The sequence below is a fragment of the Fonsecaea monophora genome, assembly GCF_001642475.1.
Source record: "Fonsecaea monophora strain CBS 269.37 chromosome Unknown Scaff4, whole genome shotgun sequence".
Classification (NCBI taxonomy): Eukaryota; Fungi; Ascomycota; class Eurotiomycetes; order Chaetothyriales; family Herpotrichiellaceae; genus Fonsecaea; species Fonsecaea monophora.
Window position 1 is genome coordinate 497,732 of NW_019173935.1, and position 23,427 is coordinate 521,158.

General features: G+C 52.3%; 9 protein-coding genes across 9 annotated transcripts; 4 read left to right on the forward strand and 5 right to left on the reverse strand.

The window, feature by feature from the left end:
* Window positions 1–1,130: 1,130 nt before the first annotated feature.
* AYO21_01169 (hypothetical protein) lies at window positions 1,131–2,175 on the forward strand (the record flags this gene model as incomplete). Its single annotated transcript, XM_022651153.1, has 2 exons — window positions 1,131–1,362; window positions 1,454–2,175. The coding sequence occupies 2 exons, from the start codon at window positions 1,131–1,133 to the stop codon at window positions 2,173–2,175; spliced, it is 954 nt and encodes a 317-aa protein (XP_022516631.1).
* Window positions 2,176–2,859: 684 nt separating this feature from the next.
* On the reverse strand, window positions 2,860–4,224 carry AYO21_01170 (hypothetical protein; the record flags this gene model as incomplete). The annotated part of the gene is made up of 1 exon (XM_022651154.1): window positions 2,860–4,224. The coding sequence occupies one exon, from the start codon at window positions 4,222–4,224 to the stop codon at window positions 2,860–2,862; it is 1,365 nt and encodes a 454-aa protein (XP_022516632.1).
* Window positions 4,225–4,583: 359 nt separating this feature from the next.
* AYO21_01171 (hypothetical protein) lies at window positions 4,584–5,972 on the reverse strand (the record flags this gene model as incomplete). Its single annotated transcript, XM_022651155.1, has 5 exons — window positions 4,584–4,822; window positions 4,897–5,002; window positions 5,095–5,262; window positions 5,338–5,401; window positions 5,485–5,972. 5 exons carry the CDS (start codon window positions 5,970–5,972, stop codon window positions 4,584–4,586), a joined length of 1,065 nt encoding a protein of 354 aa, XP_022516633.1.
* Window positions 5,973–6,939: 967 nt separating this feature from the next.
* AYO21_01172 (hypothetical protein) lies at window positions 6,940–7,606 on the reverse strand (the record flags this gene model as incomplete). The annotated part of the gene is made up of 2 exons (XM_022651156.1): window positions 6,940–7,541; window positions 7,591–7,606. 2 exons carry the CDS (start codon window positions 7,604–7,606, stop codon window positions 6,940–6,942), a joined length of 618 nt encoding a protein of 205 aa, XP_022516634.1.
* Window positions 7,607–8,272: 666 nt separating this feature from the next.
* AYO21_01173 (hypothetical protein) lies at window positions 8,273–11,875 on the forward strand (the record flags this gene model as incomplete). The annotated part of the gene is made up of 2 exons (XM_022651157.1): window positions 8,273–8,401; window positions 8,453–11,875. 2 exons carry the CDS (start codon window positions 8,273–8,275, stop codon window positions 11,873–11,875), a joined length of 3,552 nt encoding a protein of 1,183 aa, XP_022516635.1.
* A 908-nt stretch (window positions 11,876–12,783) lies between these two features.
* On the forward strand, window positions 12,784–13,695 carry AYO21_01174 (hypothetical protein; the record flags this gene model as incomplete). The annotated part of the gene is made up of 2 exons (XM_022651158.1): window positions 12,784–12,936; window positions 13,027–13,695. 2 exons carry the CDS (start codon window positions 12,784–12,786, stop codon window positions 13,693–13,695), a joined length of 822 nt encoding a protein of 273 aa, XP_022516636.1.
* A 617-nt stretch (window positions 13,696–14,312) lies between these two features.
* AYO21_01175 (hypothetical protein) lies at window positions 14,313–15,355 on the reverse strand (the record flags this gene model as incomplete). The annotated part of the gene is made up of 2 exons (XM_022651159.1): window positions 14,313–14,663; window positions 14,783–15,355. The coding sequence occupies 2 exons, from the start codon at window positions 15,353–15,355 to the stop codon at window positions 14,313–14,315; spliced, it is 924 nt and encodes a 307-aa protein (XP_022516637.1).
* A 980-nt stretch (window positions 15,356–16,335) lies between these two features.
* On the forward strand, window positions 16,336–18,197 carry AYO21_01176 (hypothetical protein; the record flags this gene model as incomplete). The annotated part of the gene is made up of 3 exons (XM_022651160.1): window positions 16,336–16,867; window positions 16,926–17,400; window positions 17,462–18,197. 3 exons carry the CDS (start codon window positions 16,336–16,338, stop codon window positions 18,195–18,197), a joined length of 1,743 nt encoding a protein of 580 aa, XP_022516638.1.
* Window positions 18,198–18,835: 638 nt separating this feature from the next.
* Window positions 18,836–23,194, reverse strand: AYO21_01177 (hypothetical protein; the record flags this gene model as incomplete). The annotated part of the gene is made up of 1 exon (XM_022651161.1): window positions 18,836–23,194. The coding sequence occupies one exon, from the start codon at window positions 23,192–23,194 to the stop codon at window positions 18,836–18,838; it is 4,359 nt and encodes a 1,452-aa protein (XP_022516639.1).
* Window positions 23,195–23,427: the final 233 nt, after the last annotated feature.

Below are 23,427 nucleotides of genomic sequence, written 5' to 3' on the forward strand. Positions count from 1 at the left end.
AAGACGCGTTCTGTTCCGGTACTTCGTACGGAGTAGTTGCTTGTGCACCCGCTCGCAGGGGCAAAGGATGTACCTACCTAGCTAGGCACGACGATGTCTTGTAGGGATTTGCAAGTCCTTGGTCCAACTGGCCACACTATTTCCACCCGCCCACTCATTCCAAATTGAACTTTCCTTCTTCCCCGTCACCAGCGGCTTCACCCCCGGCGACTAGCAAGGGTTGAATCCACACCACCACCAACCTCCTACCAGTATTCGATCGACTGCTGTGCCCGGTCTTGAACCGTCTCAGCACGCCATTCCACCACACTGTTCGTGGTTTCCTTAATTTATCTCGATGTTCATACCAAGAGGACCGTCTACAACCCACGATTCAGTATCTCGTACTGGTATGCTGGTGCCTGTGAACGTGGGCTGCTCGACTATCGGCCCAGTTCTGGGAGATCACGATAAATGCCACTTATTCGATACCTCGACACACGTGAAGGCAGCATGTCGCTTTCATGGTGATGTTCTAGAATGGCGTGCATGTCCTTTTTCACTCGACTTGGGCAGCAAGTCTAGAAAGAAATGAAATCTCTCTCCAGCAACAATGATCCATGAGACACTGATGATTGATCTAGGCGGTGTTCCTCAATTTCTCGTCCCACTTGGGTGCCACCTTCTGCCAGTTCAAATATTCTCTCCTTTATCAACCGTTTCTTGTCAGTATCGCATGCACCTTTGGCGCCAGCCACCCTGGCCTGGCGCACTCGTCGTCGCTAAACAGATCAGATGTAAAACCCTGCCCTGCCGCCTCATAGTCTCATTTGCGGGAAAGGGGTAGAGACATGATTGGCCTTGCTTTATCGATGGGTCATGACTACTGCAACGCTACGGCGCCTCTTCTTTCTTCTGTCGCGAGACTTGTTGAGACTTTTGTTGCACAAGTGCTTGGTACAGACCTTCTGGGCCGGATATGCACGAGGGCTTCTGTGGCCCCCAGATCACTATTTGATGATAGCAGCAGTACTGCCCTCCTGTTGAAGATGTTTCCACCTTTCAAACACTGCATTCGTTCCCTAGCTGGGTATTTGCGTGACAGATAATTAATTCTTCATTTCAGGTTCCCAGGTGGAAACCCTTCTAGCATGGCAGACATGCGACGCTTGCCATCAGTCGCCCTTCGACTCCTTGCCATTTTTTCAGCCTTGCTCTACCTTACATCTGCCGATGAATTCACCAACCCTGCAAGTGGCACCACCGATCTCTCCATCCATTACACAGTGGGAGACAAAGTTGTCATTACCTGGGACTCCTCGTTGGAAGCAATAACTCTGCTTGTTTCGCATTGGAATGGTGGCGACGTGGGAGCACTATTATGTCAGTTTTCAAGCTCGGTGAATGGAAGTGTTTGTTCGGCTGGTCTCCAGCCAAAGCCTTGAGGTTTGCTAACACTTCTCCATCGCTACAGCCAATGTTCAGAATACGGGGTCCTACACGTGGACAATAGGAAAGGACGACAACATCGACGATGCCGCCATCGAATCAAGCCCGAATTTTGTTCTTCTCATCAGAGATCCGACTGGCGCCGACAACTCAGGTATATCGGGCTGGGTTGATGGACAGCTCTCGAGCCCGGGGTTTATAATCCAGTCCAACAACGTGGTGTCATCCTCCTCGGAATCCTCTTCATCCTCGAGCACCTCGACCTCGACCTCGACCTCAACTGCGACGTCGACCTCTTCCACAACGTCTTCCGTGTCCTCGATAACCTCGTCTCCCTCCGCCGTCACGACTCCGCCATCCTCCCCATCCCTCACAGACGCTGGTGGTGCCTCGATAACATCAGCCGCGCCAGTCCCGGTAAAAGCAGATTCAAGCGGACTCAGCACGGGCGCCAAAGTAGGCATTGGAGTCGCTGCCGCTGTGGGAGGACTACTGCTCATGGGGCTGGGCATATTCTTGGGTCTGAGGTGGGCGCGCAAGACCAAAACAAGACGGCACCCCGATCGGTCCCACGTCGACGACGGCATGGTCCCCACATCCGGCCCATACTATCCGCCGCCCGCGCCACCACAAATGGGGTCTCTGAGCAAAACATCAGGATATGGCTTTCAGCCTGTGAGTGAGCTGCCGACAACAGGACCATACTCGCAGGGGAATAGGCCGATTCACGAGCTGGGTGGTGCTTGACAAGATCAAGGGGAGGGTTTGGGACAGGGCTCGATGGGGACAACGAGGAACTACGAAACTACTGGTACGGCCACAATACCCAGCCCGATTTGACTTTTGAAGGGGGAAGGGGAGGTTGTTTGGCTATATGTAATGATATATCCCTTTTGATTTCAGTTGAAAGATTACACGCCCAGTTGATATTGGACAAAAAACCTCGTTATTCATGATCATAGTCGTCGTCATCGTCATCCGTGTACCTAGTATGTTACGTATGTGCTCGAGAAATTCTGTCATATCCCACGACTTATGGGTATTTTGTCGCATAGAAGGCCCCTCATATCCAACTATCTAGCTAGCTAGCCTGACTATCTTATTTGGAAAGACCCCCTGTTATTTAATTCCCCCAGAACATATGTATGATGTGATATGTAGATATCCCCCGGCTCTGAAATTGGTGGTATATGTATAACAATCCAACAAAGGCAAATAAATACATACATACACCAATGCATCAAAGGGTAAAAAAAATGATCATGTCCATAGATAGAGTAGATAGGTTGTGTGATGAAAAATACTGACCGATTGTCCGTCACATTCCATATACCAGCGCCCGCTCCGCCCGCTCGGGTTTTTAATCGTCTTTTTCAAAGGTGTGTGATGATGCATGGGTAAGGCAACCCCCAGGGGAGCCGCCTCGGTCATTCAGGTTTGCCAGGCGTCGTCCAGTTTCACACCGTGCTCGTCCAGTCTGCACTCTGAGGTGCCCCATTTCATTCTGTACATGTCTCTGCCCTTCTCTGCCGTGGCCCACCACATCTTCTGGAACCCGTCCGGGTCGTACGTCCATGGCTCGCCCTTACCGCCTTCGCCGAGGGCAGCCTGCCAGTTGTTGCGTTGGTTTTCGGGTTTGCGCCGCTCGAGTTTCTCCAGCTCCGCCACGAGGAGGTGGTAGCGACGTGAACCTGGCGCCTCGCCTTCAGGAGCAGAGTCGTCGGCCGCTTTTGATGACGATGACGACGACGTAGGTGGGAAAAACTTGGCTTCAGGGTCCTGGAGGGCCTCAGGGAGGTCGAAGATGCGGCCTGTTCGCACGTCGTCCTTGGTGAAGCCGTTCAACACGATGCGCGAGTATGCGTCGCAGTCGGTCGCGTAGTATGGGATGAAGGTATCCCAAGCGCCAATCTTCCGCCATGCCTCGACGTTGACCAGCGTTAGCCAGTCATAGGTGAAGTATTTGATTGCCCAGTTTTTCTCGCCGTTTCTCGGGGTGCCCATATCAGTGTCGAGGGCCGTGACTCCGAGGTCGGAGAGGACATCGAGCACACGAGCATGAAAGGACTTGTAAGGCTTTGCCTCCTCGTCGCTGAGCACGGCGACGTCCATGTGTGACCAGAAAAAGTAGCGCCACCCATGGGCCATGCTTACTCTCAGGAAGAAGTTTTGCAGCTGAGCGAACGTCAAGAGCGTCGGAGTCTGCAAAATCGAGACTCCATATCGATTGCGAAACAAGTCGTAGTCCAGGTAAAATGGATTTTTGGGAGTCAGGAGATGGCGGGGATTGGAGTCCATGGTGCCTGCGTTGTCGACCACAATGATGTCCTCTCGGGGCCATCCAGCTGCAATGTAGCTCAGGACCACTTGCTGGAGCATGGCGTTGTTGCGAGTAAAGGCAATGAAGAGCGGTGTTCGAGGCCGCTGCGAGGATGCTAGCGGTGCATTGTACGAGGCGACTGTGGGACGGAACTCCCGTTCATCATGGAGAGGTGGAAACCATAGTTTTGTGGAGTCTTCCTCCGAGCCAAGTAGATAGGACACCGAAGACGAAGGTGATGGACCAGATGAGATAGATGGCACAGACGGCGAACCATTAGTCTGTTGTGAGCCTGTATATGATATCGGAGGACCATTCCCGAGGAAGAGGTAAATTGTTGTCAAGAGCGTAAATGTCACAATCAGAAAGGAGACCCAGCGCTTAGGGAGGCGCCAGCCTGACGCTGTGCGTGGACTCGATGTTGACGACTCGTCGCGATTTAATAGTCCATTCAAAGGGATATAACGAGCGGTCATACTGTTGCATGGGTGATGTGACCCCAAGGTCCAGATTTATAGAAGGCAATGCCGATGAGAGAAAATCAGAAGACAAAATGAAACGAGTTGAAAGAAATGAGTGAAGTTGAAGTTGGGGCGGATGCATGCATGTTGCGTCTGGAAAGGGACTAGCCCAACCAACCATCGCTTCACACAGTTACTCGCCACTCAACCACTTAGGTTCTTTAGGCTCTTTAGGCGATAGATCCAGCCATGGAAATAACCGAGACATCCACTCACAGCACTGGTTTCATTGGAAAAGCCACCAGAAAACTATCTGATGCGTGGCTGTTGCGGTGGTCGACACGACTGAGCTATTTCTATCTCTGCATTTTGTTTCAGACCAGCTTGGTAACCAACTTGCCCGTGTTACCGCCGTCAAACAACTTCAGCCACGTCTTGGGCACGTCCTCGAATTTGGTGTCGACGACCTGCTCGCTCTCCTCGTTGGTGATCTTCAACTTGCCTTCCTTGATGGACTGCACGAAGAGTTCAATCGTCTCCTGCGCCTTGGGGAGGTAGTCGAGCACGATGAACCCGCGGATCGAGAGGCGCATGGTTATCACTTGGAAGTAGTCTGGAGGAGGGAGGACAGGGTTAGATAAACACCTTTTTGAAGAGGAGAGCGGAATGGAAGTTGGATAGACATACTTTTCAGCACAGTTGGCTCGGTGGAATTGTAGCCTGAGATGGAGCCGCACGCGACAGCCACGCCGTGCCGCTTCAGCCTTCCGAGCATGAGGTCGAGAATATGGCCCTGGAATGAGACAGAGTGTCGTTAGCATAAAACTCACCCCTGCCACAAGCTGGGTCTCTCCTCAGGTGGACAGGTGGGTGGGAGTTACTCACGCCGACATTGTCGAAATAGATATCCACGAATCCTTCTGTCGCCTTGTGCAGATCTTCTTCAAAGGTTGGGCTCTTGTAGTTGATGCACTTGTCCGCGCCGAGGCTTTCTACCCAGCGACATTTCTCGTCCGAGCCGGCAATGCCAATGACTTCTGAACAGCCGACGATCTAGAAGGCAAAAGCCCAGGTGGTCAACTCGGGAACAGAGCACACTGGAACAGAAGAGCTCCGATGGGGCCTTACATTCTTTGCAATCTGCACCACCATATTGCCCGTTGCCCCCGCTGCTCCAGAGACCACCACTCTCCTGTAATGTCCGTCAGAAGCTAAGCAAACAGAGACTCTCCAAGACGCGCGAAAAGAGGTGCAGGATGTCGCGGACACACTTACATCCCTTTCTTCGCTTCCCCAACCACCACCAGGCCATAATAGGCCGTCAACCCCGGTCCGCCGAATGCGCCCAGGTAATGCGTGATGCTCAAGCCTCCGGGCAGCGGCTGTCGAGGACTGCACTCGGCAGCATCCACGACTGCATACTCGGTCCATCCCGGAGCCACCGCCACGATAGTCCCTCTCGAAAGATTCTCAGCAGTCGAGGCAATGACTTCGGCCAACCCACGAGCCTGCATGGGTGCCCCAATCTCAACGGGTGGGGCGTAATGGCGCTCTGCCTTGATGGCGCCATCAATGGAGGGGCGTTGCGCCGGGTCGTTGGAGAAAAAGAGCATCTTGACCAAGGCTTGGTTTGGTTTCAAGGGAGGCAGCGGTTGCTCAACTAGCTTGAAGGTTGGGTTCGCATCGCTGCTGGAAAAGGTCGGAAGACCTTTGGGACGATTGGCCAGGATCCAAGTGCGGGTAGATGTAGGAGTCGACGCCATACTGTCAGGTTCGTCGTGTCGAGCGGTTTAACGAGATGTCAATGTGCGTAACCCCCCACTAAAGAAGTAGTTGAGCAGTGTGTTATAGACAGCTCGGCTATCTGCTGGTTAATGCTCCTCTCAATTTCGTACGGCTGAAGATCATCCGACGGACAAATGAATGACTCCGATGAAGTGCTGTGAAGCATCTGACCAGAAGAAGAGACAGTAACGAGAAGTGAGTTTGTCTACCTCAATACTAAATGTTTTTCAATGGCCAGACCAAGACACCACTGACACGTTCCAGCATGACGTGCCACTTTCTCTAGCCATGGAGGGGCAGGAGTCAAAGGGAAACATGGTGCCTGAACTGGGTTAAAACCGAGGTACATAATTAACATGAAGAGGTACCCGGATCTTCATGATTGGCGGAAGGTTCTTTCATCTCCGCAACCCGCTCACCCGCTTCGTCGAGGACATGCGACCAAGTCGCGTCGATGGGATTGTATCTTCATATTTGTCAGCATTTCTATAGTGATATGACATCTATGTACTGTCTTGCATCGGCGCCCGAGAGCTTCGGGATATGACCGATCATCTGTTCGTGAGCTTATAAAACAGCTGCACAACTTCCCATCCCACCGGATTCAATATCGGATATGGGTAGGGATCATTACACCCGCTGCCAGAGAGGAACGTACTCTACCAGTCCGATGGACGCGCAGACACCGTATGATCAGGAATCATGTTTGTCAGCTCCACCCCCTTTTTGGCCGGGATTCAGGCATTGTAATGTCACTCAGCACGCGCGGTGTCCGGGAGATAAGCAGGAGAGACTCGCATTTGTCCATGCTCTTCACGCGCAGAATCTCGACTGGCTGGACCGCAGAGGGGACTCGATTCAAGTCCTTGCGCAGCATGAACAGATGTAGGTCCAGAAGACTGGCCACCAATAATTCTTCAGCAGACCAGGGTGTGCTCACATGTTTCACCCATAGAGTCCGTCCCATTCCTCTTCTTCATCGTCAGGTGCAGCATTCTTTTTGATCTCTTCCAGATGTTTCTTCTTTCGATCTCTTTCCCTTTGCGCCAGGTCAACCCGGTCCAAAGGACATGTCCCGTTCACCAACAGCCACGGACGAATGCACTCAAGATCAAAGATATGACTTTGATGGCAGGGAAGGCGCACCAGCAGCGGATGAGGATCTTCGACAAAAGCGTTACCGCAGATAGGGCAGTCAGCATCTTTCTTGACCTTTTTGATGTTGACTCGCTCCAAAGCAGCAATGTATTCCTCGTCCACACCCTTGACTTCCCGAGGAGGTCGTTCGGCAGTGTCCATCAGGTTCTGGATCATGCTCTCGAGCAAGTTGGAGTCGGCGTTGTCGTTAACCCTACGCATTACTTCGAATGCCTCTGCAAGCGAGCGAAAGACGGCCGAGACATCGGCAGGAACGGGAACGGCCCCTTCACGAGCTCGTTCTTCTGGTCGGTCGGGCGTGACTTCAGAGAGAAGACTCAGGAAGGTGGAGAGATCGGGTCGGCGTGACTGGCTTTGACTGCCGTTTGGTGGGTCAGAGGCATGTTCAGCTAGAAAGCGTCAACCCAGTCGCGCGTAGCATGAAGACATCGTGCTTACTCTCGTAGCTACTCATCGTTGTCGTGTTAGCAGATGAGAATGTTTCTGTGGGCTCGTGATAGTTAGAGAGTATGATGAGGCAAGCCTCAGTCGTGGGCTGTGGGGAATAAATAGGTGACAAGCGAGATACAGGCACTAGTTGATGGCGTGGCCCCTCTCGATAAATCAGCTGTGACAACGTAGTGGGAGATGAAGCGGGCAGTGAATTGAGTAGAGAAATATCAGTGTCAGCCAAACACAGTAACAATCAAGTCGAAGTAGTGAAGTCGCGCAAGGGGCGAGTAGCAGGAGAACGAGGAGCTTGAGATTGATAGACGTGGGGAGTTTGACATGGATGCACAAATGCATCATGGCGAGAAGCTGAAGGCTGCGCTGCCGCTGGTGACGCCACAGTTTCAAGCCGCAGTCACCGAAATCACAGCCACTTTCTTCACTTTATGGCCAGGGCTGCTACTCCTGCGCCTGCCCTTAACTTCCAACCATCAACCATCAATTATCACTACCTGGATTATCCATCTCGACAAACGACGATCGACGACAAACGGCCATTATGATATGACTAGTCTGCACGCTGTTAAATCAAATCGCCCTCGAAGACCTTTCATCACTCAAACCGCTTGCTGCCATCATGCATCGTCCTCCAGATCTACAATAACTCAACAACGTCGGCACCAGTTTGCCCATGGAGGCAGATTGGGATGAGATCACTCGCATCGCAGTGCCTTCGTCGGGGCTGCATGCGATTCCCACTCCCGCCAGCGCGGTTACCTTTGATGATCTACAGGAACTTCTGTGGGTGGGCAACGATCAGGTAAGGGTGGCTCTTGGAACTATTGTTTACACCTCTCACCTTTGAGGCCAGGGCCGAGTCACCTCATTCTATGGTCCCGAATTGCAACGGTATGTTTCGGTCAAGGCTCATCTGGGAGAAGGACCGGTGAAGCAGCTCTTGGTCCATGAGAAGGGTATCCTTTCCATCTCGTCTTCCAGCATCCATTTCGTCACCCGCAGAGGCTTAACGCAATGGCACATCTCGCATCGCCTGATGACGGATCTCCGATGCATGGCTTTTGCTGCCACCAACAATCTCGTCGTCGTCGCAGGATGCCAAAGCACCTTTTTCGTCATCGACATAGACAAGGGCCAAATTGTCTCCGAGCATCCTGCCCAGGCGAAGTACACGATCTTGAGAAAAAGTCGCCATATATGTGCTGCAACTGATGACGGCAACGTGCATATTCTTAGTTTAACCGACTATCAACTCCTCAAGTCCTGGAAAGCCCACTCCAGCGCGGTCAATGATATGGATGCGCGCAACGACTTTCTTGTTACGTGTGGCTTCTCCGTCAGGCAACTGGGCGTGCCTATCGTCGACCCGTTGGCCAATGTCTACGATCTGAAGTCGCTCACATCCCTGCCTCCCATACCTTTTCATGCAGGTGCCGCATACGCCCGCTTACATCCGAAACTCCAAACCACCAGCTTTGTCGCGTCCCAAACCGGGCAAATGCAGGTGGTGGATCTGATGAACCCTGTCAATGTCATGCTCAAGCAAGCAAACGTCCAGTTTATGCTGGGAATGGAAATCGCCTCTTCGGGGGATGCCCTGGTGATCACTGATTCAAACGGATGGATATACCTTTGGGGGTCTCCCTCCAAAGTCCGCTTCAATAACATTAGCAAGGAAACAGAATTTGCAGATCCTCCTCCCCAGCAGATTCCTCATGTTGACTGGAATGACTCACCACTCAACACCATAGGCATGCCATACTACTCAGAACCTCTACTGTCAGCCTGGCCAAGTCATATGGTATTTGAGGTTGGAGCGCCACCGGTGCCAATCGAGCCATCGTTGTTGTTTCACATGCAGACTGCCGAGATGGGCCACTACGCTCCCAATCTGAATCCTCGAAAGCTTCTCCGATACCAGGTTGAAGATACCAGGATAGGTCACGTGCCGGCTTCAATCACTGCGCCCAAGTTTCTCAGCGAAAAGGCAAAAGAAGCTCCCGCCAATGGAAACAACAGGAAGCTCTCTGATGCCGCCGAAGGATTGGCCGGAGTTTCTCTCAGTGGCCGGGCGCAAACCGATGAGGAACGAATGCTCAAATATAGTAATGTCGAGATCAAGTACAGCAGATTCGGAGTTGACGACTTTGATTTTCGATATTACAACAAGACCCCTTATTCGGGACTGGAAACGCACATTGCCAACTCGTTCATCAACTCACTATTACAGCTGTACAAATTTGTTCCTCTTATCCGCAATGTGGCCATCCAGCATGCTGCCACATCGTGCGTGGCAGCCCAGTGTCTTCTGTGCGAATTTGGGTTTCTCTTCGACATGCTGGAGAAAGCAAATGGTCAGAATTGCCAGGCGACCAATCTTCTGAGGGCTTTTGGAGCCTCTAGGGAAGCTGCGAACCTCAGCCTTTTCGAAAATCTGTCTTTGGCCAACGGTACGCCGCTCTCGACGACAATCCAATCAGTGAATCGATTCTTCTTGAAGCAAATGGCACATGACTACGTCACAATGGCGACGAGTGGTGACGGTATTGAGGAGGTCATTGCAAGCAAAGCCTTTGAGGCCATTCGTTGCATGTATTGCAACAATGAGACAACCAAGCCTGCAAGCACCTATGTGCACGACCTTGTCTATCCCCAACTCGAACCAAAGCACTCTATGAGATACATCAAGTTTTCGTCCATCTTAAAGACCACCATCGAACGAGAAGCTAAGAACCGAGGTTGGTGCAGTCGATGTCGAAGATATCAACAGTTGGCAATCCGAAAAACAGTTCGACAACTGCCTTTCGTGTTGATGATTAATGCGGCACTGGGAACTAACCCTGCGATGCGCGGAATTTGGGAGACCCCCGGTTGGCTCCCTTCCGAGATTGGCGTTATCGTACAGGATAGGAACGTGTACGTTTTCGAAGGTTCCGACCTAGCCTTGCATCAGCGAAACAAATCCCCGGGCCTGGTGATCTATGAGTTGGTGGGCTTCGTAGCCGAGATTGACACCAGTGAACGCCATCAACCTCACCTCGTCAGCATGGTGAACGTGGAGGTTTCCAGCAGTGGGCCCGAGGTCACCCCCAACCAGAAAGTATTTCCCAACTGGCATCTCTTCAACGACTTTTTGGTGTCTCCAGTCGATCCGAGAGAGGCCCTCCATTTCAACAAAGGGTGGAAAATGCCCAGCGTCCTTGCCTATCAAGTCAAGAATGCACACGGTAGACTTGATCACAACTGGAAACGAGGCATGGACACAACTTTATTATACCAGCACTATAGCGTCAATGGTCTCTATCCTAAAGAGGGTTGTAAAATCCTCACGCCCGGAGAGCGCCCAGAGAAAGGGACTCCCATCGCGCTGGACACCGAATTCGTCGAATTGGAGAAAGCCGAGATCAATGTCAAGGCAGACGGAACACAAGAAACCATCCGGCCAGCGAAGTCTGGCCTTGCACGTGTTAGCGTGGTACGTGGGCAGGGTGAAGACGAAGGAGTCCCTTTTATTGACGACTACATCACCATCTACGAACCGATTGTCGACTACAAAACTCAGTATTCGGGCATCCGCCCGGGGGACCTCGATCCCCAAATATCAAATCACAACCTGGTGCCTCTAAAAGTGGCCTATAAAAAGCTATGGATTTTGCTTAACCTCGGCTGCATCTTTGTTGGACACGGGTTGGCATCAGATTTTCGGAAGGCCAATATTCATGTCCCCAAGTCTCAAACAGTCGACACGCAATTTCTGTACCTCGCCCCTGGCAAGAACCGGCGGTTTTCACTGCGATATCTTGCGTGGGCAGTATTTAAGGAATACATCCAGGAAGAAACTACGCTGGATGAGGCGATGCAAACCGATGGGCATGACAGCATTGAAGACGCGCGCATGGCCTTACGCTTGTGGCGTAAATTTCAGGAGTACGAAGATGCGGGCGTCGCAGAGCAGATGATTGAGGACATCTACCGCAAAGGCACAAAATACGGCTGGAAACCTCCCCCACGCAGTATTGGTGGAACGTTAATGCCCATGGATGGTATTGGTACTGGAGCAGCAAACAGCGCTGTACAGAGTGGGAGAAACACCCCGGATTTGATGACTTTGCCTTCGTCTGTGGCGGGTACACCGTTGCCAACCTCGCCGCCTAAAGGGCCTGGAAGTGCCAGCGGCAGTAGTAGTTCACTTGGAGGAGCATTCAAGTTGAATGCTGCGGGGGCGGGGAGCTTTGTCCCCGGGAATGGGATCATCAAGGAAAGTCCGCTTCGCTAGGAATGAAGCAAAGAAAGCGGCCTGGATTGGTGGAAATTGGTCACGGAGACTCGAGATAGTTGGAGAGATGTGGTGCTCTGGCATTCAAGTTGTTGCTCGCCGCCGTGCTTTTCTTGAAAATTCCACAAACAACCAATACAGTCCTTTGATCCTTCGGTCACTGCGCCTTTGGACGCCTGACTGAGTTCCGTCTTTCGTCACTCAGAGCAGTTTTATTCATAATTGATTCTTCATTCTTATGTCGGGGGTTGCATCTAAAGCTCGGTTGGTCACCAAGACACCCAAACCTCACGCCGCTTGTTTTATCTGCATGCTCTCTTCGTTGATATATAAAGAGAGCATTCGTGGCAGAGCCTCCTGGACCGTTGCCTGCCCTGACAACGGGTTTCATGATTGGCGGACTTGAGTTTCCACTACCAGCACATCATAGGCCAAGTGCTTAAAGTAGTTTAGCGCGGGTCTATTTTCAGTTCAAGGCTGTAACTCAGCCTCACTCAGATGATCAACGTAAACGTGTGAAACCGACAAGAAAGGCTAACTCAACCATGGCGTCGTCACCTTCTCTTGGAATTTACCCCGTGCTCGATTCTGATATACTGGCCTTCTCTGTAACTTGTTCCTTGGTTGTGTGAATATCTTTCCACGCAGCTCTGTGTTACAGCTTCTCCAACATTTGTTTGTTGTGCCTGATACCACTCGTGTTTCAGGAGCAATTGAACACTGAGCACGCCCGCCCGTTTTCCAGCACTGCCATTCGCAAATTTTGAAACGCACCGCCTCTGATCCGGCACACGGGGCGGCCTCGGCGGGCCACGACGTCTGCATTACCGTCTGCGACTGCTATATACGCTGTACCTCCCTCCGTCTGCCTCCCAGAGGCGACCCCCTGTTCTATCATGCCCTCCAAAATGAAGTCACGCCCGCAGGTCTACCCCCGACCGGCCTTCCATCTTATCCGCGCGATCGCGTTCATCAGTGCTGCGATTGTCAGTGGGATCTTGATATATTTCTGCATTCAGCTGCGTCACGATGGGTTTAAGTTGCCCTGGACGTTGATCATTGTACGTTATATCGACACTAGCGAGAAATAACATGGCGCCCGGCCATTGGCAAAATTCAACGTTGATTGTACTGACTCTTGGACTTTCCAGGTGCTCGCCTCTTCCGTCCTCTCTCTGATCTCGCTCCTCCTCACCTCGTTGGTGTACACCTGCTTCTTCCTCTCGCCTCTGTTGAACTTGATCCTCAACGTCACAATCTTCATCGTTTGGCTGGTCGGCTACTGTCTCTTGACGTGGAACATGTACGGCACACTCGGCCACAGCTGCTCCCGGGCCAACTGGGCCTCTGACGATGGGATGATGATCTGTCGCATCTACAAGGCTCTGTATTCCTTTGAGGTGTTCGGGTTGCTTGCCCAGATCGCCCTGATTGTGTTGGATGTGCGGACTCGGCGCGCCGAGACCAAGCTCGGGAAGTACAACCAGATGGGCGCTGATGCTGCGCGAGGCGGCGCAGATGTGAAACTGGACGACCTGAACAGAAACTCGGCGGGGTCGGGACTGCTCAACCACCACGAGGCTGCCCAAGACGGACTGCCCTACGGGATTGGAGACTACAACGCGCACGCGGCTCAAGATTCGAGATTGCGCTTGAGGGACCACGCCGCAGACTCGGACTACAATCACGGGTATTCCGGACAGGTCAGGGTCGACGATTTCCATAACAACAACTCGACAGGCAATTTCGGGTACAATGCATATACGCCGCACACTGGCTATGGGAATGGCGGGTACGGTTATGGGGCGCAGCAACGATGAAAGAGCATATGTGAGGAACAAGATCACAAAGATCACAGCGAGAAATTTTGTTATAATTCATAAAATTTGAGAACGTCTTGTACGGTTTCATGTCCCTCGTTTGGGTGGGTGGATGGGCTTCGTAGCATCGCAAGCATGGCGTGAATGGTGGCGGGACCATTTGCATCAGGATCAGGATCAGGATCAGGGTGTCTTCTCTGATGGAAGGGACTGCATATAACAAACAGTATGTAACGAATGTTACCGACATGACTGACCCGCGCATCTCGCAGCTTTGGCTCGTCTCATTACTGCTCGGTTAGGTAGTCCTCTTCCAAGATCTATCAGCCAAGGTAAAGAAAGTGTAAGTGTGGTTCGACTTACAACTTAGGAGGGACTCGGTATGTTTGGCAAGTGTTGGTGCTCCAAAGACCTTTTCCAACCCTGAATGAGCCTTTCCTCTCCTCTCCTCTCCCGCCGAAGACCCCGGGAATAAAGTCTTGTTCGTTCATGTTGACGCCAATCCAGATTCAATGGCGACCAACCAGTCCCTTTCAATAGTAATGGACTCGGTACATTCGTACGGAATCTCCAAGTCTCTTTGTCTGTGTCTTGCCTCCCATCTAGCCATCCCTTGCCTACGTTCCCTCCTCCCCTTTGCCCTCGCCCTCGCCCTCAACCTCGCTGCGTTTCCTCTTCCCACCCCAAACATCACTTCCACTCACCTTGCCCGACATCGAGAACAAAGCGTCCAGTTTCTGCTGGCCCCTTTCAGTCCCCTTTTCCACTTTTACCCTCTCGCCGGCCAGAACGGGCGGGAGGCCCTGCACCCTGCGCTTCGCGTCTTCGAGCAGCTCGATCTCCCGCTCGCGCTGGGCCTTGACCGTCGGCACGGACCACGACGTGGAATTGACGTTCTTGTGCGCGAGCTTGTACTTGGACCCGACGAGGTGGGTTGTGTACGTGTTTGCGTCGGTTTTCTTGACGTGCTAGACTCATCCAATTGAAACCGTGACATCCTCATAGTTAGCTGCGTGTTGCTCCGCTAGTGACATAATGATGTACTCCATGTCAAAGGATAGGGTAAGAGGGGAGGGCAATCCCGAACCTGATGAGCAACTATCAGCCAATGATACTCTGTGCCCACCGGCGCACCGCTCCCCTTGGGAGCGTTTCGCGCCCGTCGCTTGGTCGTCTCGTAGTCGATTTTCCAGAGGTCCGGCTCGACTTTGGTTTCTTTCCAGACTCCCTGGTCGTAGTTCCACGTGTGTGAGCCGCCAATGGCCATGCCCGTGTATATCTGGCCGTGGAAGGATTTTAGGGCGTTGAAGCCGCCCCCCTGTCGTTTGCCGCTTATGTGTCCACTCCGCTTGGAGCGGGTGACACCTCCATCATCGGCATCATCATATGGGACTTGTTCTTCCTCGAATATTGCGCGGTCGACGGGGTCGGTGGGATCAATGTCGTCAAACGTGGGTGCTTCGCTGGCGTTGCTGGTTGAGTCAATGTGGACTTCATCGCTCTCCGCAGCGACCACGGTGTGTTCCTCTCCTCCATCTTTCATCTTGGCGCTAATGTCAGGTTTTCCCTCGAAAGGAGAAGTATTCACGATGGGCGGAGGCGGTTCAGCGGCCACTGATGAGTCGGTTGCTGTCTTTCTCCTCTTTGGACGGCGAGGCATTTTCCTCCCTCTTCTGGTGTGACGTGACAGAAACACAATACTGCTGATGTGTATGCGAATGGTAAAGGAAGGATATAGTACTTACAAGAAAGGTATGCCAGTATGTATCCTAGCATAAATGATGTCGATTGTCATGAGATCCAACCATTATGTACCGCAGCCTCCTTGTTTCCAGGTCGAATGACGTCAGGTGTTCTCGCTGGTCTCTCCAGACAATTGTCCAAGAGAAGATTGTAAGAGATAGGAGGTGATGACAGGAAACGGGTGCTTGCTTTACATCTATTTGTTTAGATGCTGATTCTCGCCTAGTTGAGGATGTGTCTGCCATATCGGGGACTACCTAGACAACGCGCCTGTGAAATAATACCTAGTGTTCGAGTCCACGCTTTGTACCTGTCGTGCGTCCCCGCGCGATCTTCACCTTTATTTACAGACCATTCAACCCCTGAAACCCTGGTTATAGGGTTTGGACAAATCCCATCGTTGCTTCAAGTCGTCGACGTCAACACCCTGAGAAAGGAAAGCGTGGAGGTTGTCAAATGTGTAGGCTGCGGGGGTCAAGGTTTCCCAGCCGCAACAGCGTCGCCTGCGCCCCGGATAATATCCAACGAATTTTCTTACCCTCCACATGCCCTCAAACGCCTTGTCTGCGCCCTCGAATTGTTCATTTTAGCCAACCACTATTGGTGCACCCAGACTAGGAAGCCTAGTGAGGCCCCCCTCTTTCCCCCGGTCCGGCCAAGTCGAATTTCAGACTTCGGCTTCAACACACCGCGGGCCATGGGGCCCTGTGACCTGCATGGGAACCGTGGAACCAGATTTTCGAGGCAAACCCCACACCCGTTAGCGAGCACCATGCCTGTCGGTCACCCTCTTGATTTCCAAACTGCGGCTGTCAAAGGGCTGGCACACCTCTCCATTCATCTTCATTTCCTGTCGGCCAGGTTTTTGTCCAAGATTATGTCTAGCAACGGCAGGACATGCACAAGGCGCAAGCCGTGACCCCTCGGCCAGATCCCAGCGCTGGAATCACAGCCTCGAGCCCTGTCTCCTCCTCCTCCGCCTCTGCCTCCGCCACCAAGACCTTTCAGTTCGTCACCGCAAACCCCTCCACCGACGCCGAACGCTCGCGCAACAAGACCCTCGTTCGCTCCAATGCTTCCAACTACCACTGGCGGCGGGTCAAGAAATCCACCGATGGCGCCTCAAGTCGGCCGGTAGCAGCAAGACGTCGTTCTTCAATCCGCAGCCAGGTCAGGCCTACCAAGAGGGTCCTCGCTCCCGCGACTCCTCAGACCATAGGGTCTTCCTCGACAGATAGCGATGATAGGACACCTAAAAGTGAAGATGAGGCAACCGACTTCGCTACAGAGTCGCCGGTGCCAGCAGGAGAACTGGTCTCGATTTCCAGCGCCAGCCTGTCGAGCTTGCTGGTCTCTGGCCACCATGACCCGTTTGAAACATACCCATCCGACTTACCCAAGGAGTTTGTGAGCCCTGTGCTCGATCAAGGTATGTGCTGGGCCGTTTGGAGTAGAGTCAAACAGATGAGACTGACTGTGGCGGTCAGTGAATAGCTTCCTGTGTATAATGTTCCCGCCCGAGAACGGGCAGACGCTCAGTCCACACTCGGAGAAATGGCTTAAGATGACCTTCCGCGATCGAAGCCTCTTTCACGCCTCGTTATTTTGTCAACTTACACGCAATCGCATTTTCCGCTTGTCCCCCGCCCAATCACCGGAACAGATGCAATGCTACACCGAAACCATTCGAGGTGTGCACCAGAAGTTTGCCGATGCTTCGGTAAGTTGCGAGGATGAAAATATCCTGGCTGTATACGCCCTCTCCTATCACGGAGAGCCTCGAGTCCATCTTGCCGGTCCGGTACCATCCCAAGGTCCACTGACCACGTTGCAACTCCTTCATCTGTATGGGGGTCGCCTACATACTGTCGGTGTGCACCTGCAAGGTCTGGCCAAAATGTTGGATCTTCGCGGAGGTCTTTCGAAAATCAGGCTGCCCGGGCTAGCGCAAGCTATTTCTTTGTAAGTCGTCGTCCTCCTTTCCCCGTGAACCTGTAGCCTGACACTGACTCCGCAAATATAGCGGAGATATCATCCTCGCCAGCCAGACTCTCACAAGACCCCTGCTGTCGTACGCGATGATGTATGACGATGTCATTGGATCTTTGAATGCCTCGTCGAGAAAAACCCATCCGCTGGTCGGCCTCGGCCGAGGATTTCGCGTCCTCCCAGAGATTCTCGGGCACGAGATGTCCGAGAAACTCCTCGTCGTTCTGAAGTGGATCATCCAGTACACCTTCGCCGTGGACGACCGTGTCAAGGGGAGGCCCGAGGCCCAGCATCTGGGCTTCATCGCGAATGAGAGAAACTTTGTACAGCACAGCCTGCTGTTCCTGACGCCGCTGCCCGACGAGCTCCAGGACGAGCACCCCCTACTCCGTCTCGCGCGGCTGGGCACGCTCGTCTATAACCTGCTTGTGGTGTTTCCGCTGCCCGCGATCGCCGCGCCCTTCCACCGCCTGGCTCGCGACATCCAGAAGCAGTTGCTCGACCCGTCGCTCCGACCGTGGTGGAACGAGGCGTCGGACCTGGTCCTCTGGGCCGCGACCATGGGCGCCATCGCCGCCATCGGATCCCCCGACCGCCGGTGGTACCGCACCATGTTGGACGACCTGACCCGCCACATGGACATTGCCAACTGGTCGACCATGCGCGATCGCCTCGGCATGTTCCTGTGGTACAGCTACACCAACGACTCGGACGGCTTCCGGCTGTGGACCGAGATCGAGGAGTCGAATCTCTTCCGTCTCCCTAAATAATATAAGATAACATGATAACAAACACACGGCGCGATGAGGCACCGAAGGTACCTAGTAATATCAAAACACAGCGAGGATTGGACAAGTGGGAAAGGGAAAAGGAAGAAGGGGGTTAAAAGGGGACCCAGAATCTTTGGTACAGGGATATTGTGAGTGTCAATGTCAATGTCAAAACGTTGGTGTCAATGCGAGGGAGCGCGGGTTGGGATGATTTACGACATCTTGAGTTCATAGCTCTCAAGACTTTTATTGATCATAACAAGTCGTCCTTTGCGTAAGACATGAATGACTCTGTGAACGCGTGCGGGCAAGGTTCACTCAACCTTTTCGGGAGGACTTTTCTGGAGGAGAACGTCTTGTTCATTTTGCGTCTTCTGAGTGGTCTCGATATATCTATCCGTCGGACACTCTTTGGTTACCCATCTTGTAAACCAGGGGAAGCCATTCCCGTCCCCCTTGAACATTGACTCGCTTGAAACTCGCTCCCAAGAGAAAACCTCGTCGCAGAACTCGTAGCACGTATTCATACACACATAATCGTATTCAGAGTTAGGAACGAAATCAGGACACTCTCCGTCAAAAGGGATGCCCTCCTTGAGCCTTTGGGTAGCAATCAGTCCCCAAATTGGCTGCCTTCATCATGTGCTTTCATTGTCTGGGACAAGAGTTGCCTTCGAAGGTGGCGATTGCTCGGCCGAAGTGGTTCTGGTCATGTTGAATTCACTTTGTTCTGATTGCTTAGTTGGCGTCTCCCCGCTCGGCTTGGTGTTGATACCAAAAGGATCTTGATGCTCGTCCCGAGGCGAGAACCACCCTCCTCTTTCCCATTTGCCCGGCTCATAGACACACTCATTCCGAGCTTCCTGGTCGACAATGCCTTTCAACAGCAGATCCACTCGCTTGAAGTCCACTGGTTTCAATATCCACCCGTCAAAGCCTATTTGCACATATTTGTCGTGCTCCTTTTCGGTCAAAGAAGCAGAGACCGCGAAGATAGGGATTCGTCCATTGCCACCAGCTTTACTGGAAAGACACGACTTGCCGTAGGTTTTTTCGAACGATCGAATCATCTTCGTGGAGCTGAATCCGTCCACGATGGGCATTTGAAGATCCATAAGAATGGCATCGAACGAAGCAGGCTGTTCTCCGTGTGCCGAAGAACACTCTTCACCATTCACTGTCATATGAACTGCATGTCCAAGCTTTTCTAGACGTTTCCTCATTATTTTGCTGTTGATAGGGTCGTCCTCCGCAACCAAGACCGAGAAGTTATCGGACGATGTGACCTTTGGCGTTTCAGTCGTATCAGATCGTGTACCTACCGACTCCGGCTCTTCGAAGAGAACCCTGGGCCCAGATAGCGACCCGCTGGGCTGTTCAGGATGGTTATCAGGAACTCGGACAGGCCGCAGTGGGGTTCCAGAGTCCTTTATCCTTTCCGATCCTCCTGTTCGGGAGAACACAGACTTCAGCTCTCTCGGAGAAGGAAGACTTCTAGTTTTGGGAGTGTTCGAAAAGGCCTCAGCCAACTCTCGAGAAATGCGACGTGACTCTTTGGTGCTAGGACTAGCACTGCTGCTCGGCTTTTCAGCCAAATGCAGAGGCTGCTGAATAGCATCAATAAGTCTGTCGGCGTCACTCCTTTGGCTTGCCTCGCTTTTGAGACTCGGAGCACTTTTTCCGCTCTTGAGACTTGCCAGGCTGTTCATACTGCCCGCACTTTCTCTGCGAATAAAGGGAGGCGGCTCAGGGGTTCTTGGAGGATTCTTGTAAATCAAGGTGACCTCGCCTTCACGCGGCCCGGAAGATGTGGAGGGTCGAGATGTGGCCTCCGAAGATCGTGGAAGGTTTTCTGATGGGGCTGCCTCTGACGCTTCATTTTCAAAGTTTAGAACAATGACAAACCGAGATCCCTTTCCTTCTTCCGTCTTCACTCGCAACTGTCCATTCATATTCCGAATGGTGCGTGCAACAACAGCAAGACCTAGACCAAGGGTGATGTTTTCCGACTGGGTTTTATCGATGAATTTATCACTCGTCATTGCGGTAGGGCTCGGCAGATCCTCTTCGTAGGAAACTTCTTCAAGTTCTCTAAACAACGCGTCGACTTTGCTCTGAGACATCCCTATTCCGGAATCCTCGACAACAACTTCGATCTCAGTCTTGCCTTGCACTTGAGGAGTTGATAAGATGTGTGCTTCCACAATGACACTCCCTTCTCTTGTGTGTTGTATTGCGTTCGCGATGAGGTTTGATACCACCTGTCGAACTCTTTGATGGTCGCCAATGACCCGTTGCGGCAGCTCGGCCTGGATCATAACCTTGTACTGTAAATTCTTTCGCTTGGCATCGCCGATGAAAGGATCAGTGGCGTCTTTCAAAGTGTTCAAGAGGTTGAACGGCTCGTCTTTAACCAGAGTTTGACCACCCTCTGTTTTCGTAAGGTCCAGGAGATCGTTGATGACATATACCAACGATTTCGAGGCGGAATGGGACCTAGCCAAATTCTCTCGTGTGTCCTGGTCCAGCTGACCTTCGAGCGCAATTTCCAAGTAGTTGATGATTGCATTCAATGGGGTACGGACCTCATGCGCGGAATTGGCAAGCAGAAGACGAGTCAGCTGGCTGTTTTGGAGGGCTGCCTCTTTCTGACGCCAGACCTCGATGAACTTGCCGTAGACAAGGCATAAGACCGACGCTGTCTCTATCTCTTCGTCTGTCCAGTCTCGACATCGGCCAACGATGGTCTCGCTCCACGCTTTGAAGCTCGTTCTGGGTTCAAGATAGCCTTCCGTCCCTTCCCTGACAAATTTTTCGTAGGGATTGCCGGCCCATTTAACTTCTTGTAATACGCCTTTACGGAAAAAGGAAATAAAGTCATTCCCACCAGTCGACAAAGGGACGAAAAGGACACCAGCCAGGAATTTCCAGCCTGGTTCGTATCGCAAATCAGGAAAATCGTTGCTGATGTCCTGCGAGCAGAAAACTGAGCTCATCCCTCTCATTCGGAGGTATTCGACCATAGCAAGGACCTCTTGCAGATGACCCCGGGGGTTTCCCAAAATCTTCGTCTCATCCCTAATAGAAAGTGCACCGACGTCGGCGTCGAACAATTTCAATAGGTCGTCAGAGGAGGCCACGATGTATCCCGATGGGTTCGTGGCGGTGGAGGAGGTATTGATAAGTTTACGAGCCTGCAATCTAGAAGCGTAGGAAAGACGCTCCACGTTGCGAGAGGCAGTGTCGCCGACTAGCCGACACATTTTGCGGATGGGAAATGACACCCTCATCCCCTTGCTTCCATACGAATGGCAAGAGATCAGTCCCCACAGTTCATTGAAGGCGTTTATCGATATTGACATAGATGACCGAACGCCCATGTTGGCGAGGTATTTGATGTGGATCGGAGACATCGCACGAAGGTTCGCATGCGTCATGTCGAGAGGTTTCTCAAGGTCTTCCACAGTTCTGCATACGAGTCGGGAAGTTTCCTGATCACGATCATAGAGCAAGCGGACTTTGTTGATCTTGTACAAGTCTCGTGCTTGTTTGGGTATGTCGGATGCGGGAAAATTCAAGCCTTTGTAGAGGTCCCACGTCGATCGAGGATCAACAAGTTCTGCAACGACTCTCCCATTCCAAGCGTTGTCAAACTGGTATATCATGACACGATGAAAGCCGGTCAATTCCTTGACGATGCCAATGAGGACTTTGAGGAAGGTTTGTAAGGTTGGCGCACTGGCAAGTTGTTCTTGTACTTGGGACATGATGTTGAATACCTCCATTGCCGCTGCCTCTGTTCTCTTCTTACGAGCACTGCGCAAGACGCGTAACGGCTTGCTGATATTGACAGTGCTGTCCATGAGTTCTTCAACTGTAGGATTACTTCCGAGAGTGTTTTCAGGTACTGGAGGAGTCAAGTCCTCTGGGGAAGCCAGTGGATTTCTCGTATCGTCTTCGATTTCGAACTCGCAAATCACTAAGCCTGGATCTGTCTCCGACAGATGCATAGCACACCATAACCGACGGGTCCGGCCCTGTGGAGGTTTGATCGACAACAGGAAAACGTCTGGTCCGTTCGCCACGACATCTGCTGCACCTTCCTCACGGATAAAGTCCAGGTGGTCCAGCAAGTTATCCGCTTGGTCCTCGACGAAGATGTCGAGAAATGATTCAAGTTTGAAGAGTTGAGGAGGTGTATAGCCGATAATTTTCGCCGAGTTTTCGCTTACCACGCGCACAACCAGCTTTTCGTTCTCTTCCCGGAAAGCGATGAGAAGACCAAAGCTCTGGATGGCACCCGGAATATGAATTGGCTCATCTTCGCATCGTTGTAATGTCTCCCCGTCCCTTCCCGTAATCACAGCATGGCCACCGTCAGTTACAACATGCTTGAAGCGTGCCGTAACCAAACCTGGTTCTGACGCTACGGAGAGCGGTACTCCACCAGACAGACTCGAGACTTCCGACTTGGTGGAAACATCGTCTGCAACAATATCGTTCAGAAAATGAGGGTCGATATTGCCCATGGAATAGGATGTCGAGCCGGGGTCTGACGCTTCAGACGCCGACGCGTGTCTTGTCGACGTAGATACACGTCCCAGGATAGCACGACTTGCGTTTCTAGAGCCAATGGGAGGTCTCATCCCGGGATAACCACTGGCCAGATTCATACGAGGCATCGGAGTAGCAACAGGGTCGATGGAAACGGTCGAACGAACAGGGAAGACACGATTGATAGATCCTGGACTCAAAGTCAACCTGCCTTCATCTGACCTTGTTGACGGCGAAGGCGATACCAGTTGTTCGGTATCAGATCGGCCAGTGAACATATTGACATGTGACTGAACGGGAGCTATAGGGATCCATGTCGGAGGTGTTTGGTACTGCCGCAAGGTCGGGGATGCTGAGGTGCTGGGAATTCCTTGTGTAGAAGGTGCTGGAGGGTTTGCCTCCTTGAAGGGGTCTGTGGAGTCGGGCGAAGCCGGTCCCGACATGTTTGTGGAAGCAGCGCTGCAGCCAGAAACAGGTTCGTGTCGGATGAGGAATATAAAAGTCCCTTGGGTACTTTGCGTTGGTACCTACGTGCGACGTGTGCTGACCGGGGCATAGGTGAGGACGTCAGGACGCTCGCATTTTAGTGTTATTGGCCGACTTCCGATACCTGGTTTGTCTCTCCACCGACTCTTGACCGGTCAAAATATATTGGATCTTTCCCACAAGCACTGAG